The sequence below is a fragment of the Cladophialophora bantiana genome (genome assembly GCF_000835475.1).
Source record: "Cladophialophora bantiana CBS 173.52 unplaced genomic scaffold supercont1.19, whole genome shotgun sequence".
NCBI classification, from domain to species: Eukaryota; Fungi; Ascomycota; class Eurotiomycetes; order Chaetothyriales; family Herpotrichiellaceae; genus Cladophialophora; species Cladophialophora bantiana.
The window spans coordinates 59,028-63,261 of record NW_015971593.1 but is presented as its reverse complement, the minus strand read 5'-3'; the positions used below and the strand labels follow the sequence as shown (position 1 = coordinate 63,261).

Sequence of the window (4,234 nt, the reverse complement as noted above, 5' to 3'; positions counted from 1 at the left end):
TCCGAAGCCGAATGTCTTAAAGACAGCTGCGTAAAGCTACGCGCAACCGAACCGATAGACACTATAAAACGACTAGGATTGTGGTATCTAAGCCTACGGAGGTGTGCTGGAGAGTTAGGGTTGGCCATTTGTGCTCTATTTAAATAGCTTTTATGCGAGATATTGAAGGCTAGGTGAAAGAAGCTTTGCATTTAGTGGTCTACGATAATGGTAGCTAATATATTTCACTCTATTGATGGAAGAGAAAACTAACCGTAAAGCTATTAAGATTCGTCAAATGTACACATAACATGTCTCACCGAACGCTGCCGAATAAGTCTATTTACAGCCATGTAATTGAGGCCACTGCGAAGGTCTGTGGTACAGGATGCGATCGGTGACTTCTAGCTCTCCATGTGGACTTGAGTTATTAGGAAACTGATAATAAGAACGAGGAGAATTGCGTGATGATGGCTGCCTGTTGCTGAGAGGGATTCTTGACATTAAATTATGGAGGGTTGTATGCAGCTACCACCGAATATCACCACTTCGAACCACCTAACGCCAGTCCACGGGAGCGAAATAATCGCTGTTTCCGACAAAGTCCTGATGGGGCTAGGAAGAAGCCCTCTTCTTATCTTCGGGGTACAAATGAATCTCAGTTAGGGCAGGGTTGATACTCAGAACGAAACCAGCAGAGACTAAACGTCTAGAATTAGTTAGTGCCGTTGTGCCGCTCCCATCGATGATGTTCGGACTCCTTCATCGCTATTAATGTTCCACACCAGACAAGATTAGTTAGATATCTTCGTATCGGTTGACGAGTGAGACGGGGCCGGGATGAAGGCAACAATTAGCTGGGCGCAGCAGCGTCGGTATGTTTCTCCTTAGACCCCCTTGCCTGCCGCCTCTATACGTGGAGTGCGATAAGGATGTAGAAAGGTAGAACCGCGATACCTATCATCGCGAGAGTTGCGCGTCGAGGGGGGCACTATATGACCTCCACAATAGGAACTAAGTCTACGACGGCGGCTAGGGCCTATATACCCTCTTCAATGTCCCGGATAGATGCTAAGGCCATCCTCGAAGTACGTGGACACCTAATTCTCATCTAGAGAAACTACGGAGGATGCGGTGAGAGTTCAACGCCCTTGCTACATCGGTTCTGGCCGTAGTTAGCATTATATCTTTACTACTTCTTCGTCTATGAGAGCTTTCGAATAGCTCTCACAGCCATAATAGAAATATCTAAACGTAGTTTCAGCAATATACTGGCGCCATCCTTCGTTAGAATTAGGCCTTCTAATTATATTACCCTACTTATTCCCTCGAAGACCCCTAACCGAGTCGATGACTTTCATTAAGTAAGTGAAGTAAACCGGTTCATTAGTGAACGACGGGAATCAGAAAAAGTAAGGAGTAGCTGGGAGCCTTATGATGGGGGCACGAAGCTACGGAAGGACTCAGATTACGTAATGTAGTTGGTGTATTCCTAGTCTACCCTGTAACCGGTCCTAGACGAGGCGATCCTAATCCTTTTTCACACTAGTCGAACATAGCTCAGCTATCTGCCGAGCAGAGGGATTTCTTTAGCGCTTTATCGGGTAACTTAGGAGTCGTATAAGTGGGCTGGCCATGACGAGTCTAGGAGTACAGGGTGCCAGGTAGACCGATTCAATAACCAAGCATATCACTCTCTAGAGCAGATTCAATACCTACTTATATAAAGTGAAGGACCCTATACCGCTTAATCGACACATCGCTCCTATAGTTCTTCGTTAGCCACTATGTCACTATAATTTCTCGACATCTATTAGCTTTTCGAGCAACTATCGTCCTTAAAAAGACCCGAAAGCCGCGAGTTAAGCCTTTAAGAATGATTTGAGCGGCATTAAAGTAATATACGACGTCGAGGAGCCCCTGCTCTAGCCCTTTTGTCTTACTTATTTCCTAAGAAACGGGCTGATCGAGTATACGTGTTGCGGACACAATAGCTCGAACGCATGGTCACTAAAGCGACTTACTTAGGTCACACTCGTATCTCCGAGTTGCGGCGCCTATAAGGCCGTGATGAGATGAATTTTACTTCTGCGGTCCAATAGGTTCTTTCGGCGACGGACGATTTTTTAAATCCACCCCGATCACTCACTATGAAAGAGATGGACCATACTCTAGACCGATTAGCATCTACTTACGTATTCTCGTCGCCGAAGCTCCGGGGATTCATCACCATGGGCTACACGGAGGCCTTCGACGAAGTAGTGCGTATTCTTCGACGATTGCCCAGCGTAGGAGTGAAATGAATAATTCGTCTACTCCTAAAAAACTTATGTTCGGCGAAGATCCCGGTCATCACGGCCTTACGGGCATTCCACTTTCTTATGCCTACTCTCCTTTAAGTACGTACATTATTATTAGGTGCAGTCTAACTCCTAGAGGGCGACACGATTAGCCAGCTCCCCGTATCTCCGCCTCCTAACCTGGAGAGATCGCTGAAAGAATTGGCACGCGCTGAGATTGAGCCGCGTCTCGGGACGATGATCGGACTCTAAGATTTTGGCAAGGCGCGTAGCATCCAACACTATTATTAGTTGGCCGGCCCTAAAGAGATTAGCGTCGAGAGGAAGTATAACGGCGAATACTGTTAGATCCACGTCCGTCGTACAAATTCTCAGCACCACATCATAATCTTCTTTAAGAGTGGTCGAGATTCGACCATAGATCGTGTCGAAGTGTACGACGCTATTAAGAGATACTTAGGCTTCGGTACTTTCTCCTATAGATTTACGAACCAGTGCGTCTTGGTCGGTAAATTATTGATGTGGAATAATTAAATGGCTTAAATCATGCCATTCTATAAGATTCGCCGGTATATTTCTCGGGAAGGGCGTCAGCTGGGATGTGCCCGCGATTCTCCTCTCTACGAGGACGAGTATCTCATGATTATGTTCTATAATGTACTGCTTCTGGATAATATTTAGTGTCTTCATGAGCCTCTTCATCTACGGAGACGCCGCTTAGAGACCCTAATCTCCCGCGAAACTGGCTAAGCCGAGATCGGGGAAGGAACGAAGATCGATTTGAGACACTTAAACGGTATAAGTCGTCTTCATAATAAAATGATGTTGGCAATTGCTAAAGGCTAGGAAGGGCTGGTTATAAAGGATTGAAATGCTCCGTATATGTCGTTGCACGGTGACGTCCACCAGATCAAGTTGAAGAAGGACTACATTCCTGGATGGGGCGACTCGGCCGACTTGGTTATTGTGGGAGGCCGGCGCGATGCCACGCAAGCGTTAATGATGGGGGACAGTGATCTATCTTGGACGACTTTCTATCTGGCATGCCCAACCAATAAAGACGTCGGCCTCTCGTCTAAGACTAAGCCAAGATTCCGGGTGGTAGGTACAGTTGGCCGGCCTTATCTTGGAATGTCTAACTTGCGATATCTCAATGAGTACGGCAAACAATGCTAAGTGCCTTTCGGGCAGTCTACCCCGGGTATCAACGTTGAGATCAGTTTGGAGTCTTTCCACCCGCCGACAGAATTGTTCACTAAACCGGCGGTTGTTGAAGTTGTGGGAGCTGGATTCGACCGCCCGCCCAACGTACGATTTTTCACCTTACGGTTCCCGCGGATCCAGAAAGTCCATCGCGATCGCACCTACATCGACTCCTTGGACTTCGATGAGTATCAACGCCTAGCCAAGTAAAGCACTGTCTATCTGAAAGAGAGCAACCATCCACGCCGCAAAGATAAACTCCCTAAAGAGTTGGCTGTTCCTGAAGCTACTCGACCAACAGGCAGTCTCGCATTCCCTAACATTTCCAGTGGAGGTCTCCACGGCGTCGATTCAGAGACAATCACAGAATCGGTTTCACAAGATCACCTCATCCCGAAGGGCAATACACTTTGCGCACTGACCAAGAAGCGGAAACGATCGGTGGAGTCGGGCCCTACATTCCCTATGCTCCACAAGATGACAAAGCCAACGGTTGGCGAGGAGGCTAACGAAGGAAGAACTACAATACGACCCGGTCTCCATCCACGGCTCGTGTGACTCTGCACCCTGCCAAGATCCAACATAAACGAGATTGTGGAACATCCATCACGCCCCAAATCCCTACGCCGAATCGGGTGACTTCCTCCGGCCAGCGCAATTCTTTTCCTCGTGATGATCTAGTAAAGCCAGTAATAGCTAACATTCCGTCACCATTACTCTGCGACAAATCACTATGGGACTTATGTAGCGAT

The 4,234-nt window shown here is 47.4% G+C and overlaps 1 protein-coding gene across 1 annotated transcript; it reads left to right on the top strand.

Moving 5' to 3' along the window:
• Positions 1-3,161: 3,161 nt before the first annotated feature.
• Z519_10593 (uncharacterized protein) lies at positions 3,162-3,692 on the top strand (the record flags this gene model as incomplete). Its single annotated transcript, XM_016768309.1, has 2 exons — positions 3,162-3,380; positions 3,471-3,692. The coding sequence occupies 2 exons, from the start codon at positions 3,162-3,164 to the stop codon at positions 3,690-3,692; spliced, it is 441 nt and encodes a 146-aa protein (XP_016615216.1).
• Between the last annotated feature and the right edge of the window lie 542 nt (positions 3,693-4,234).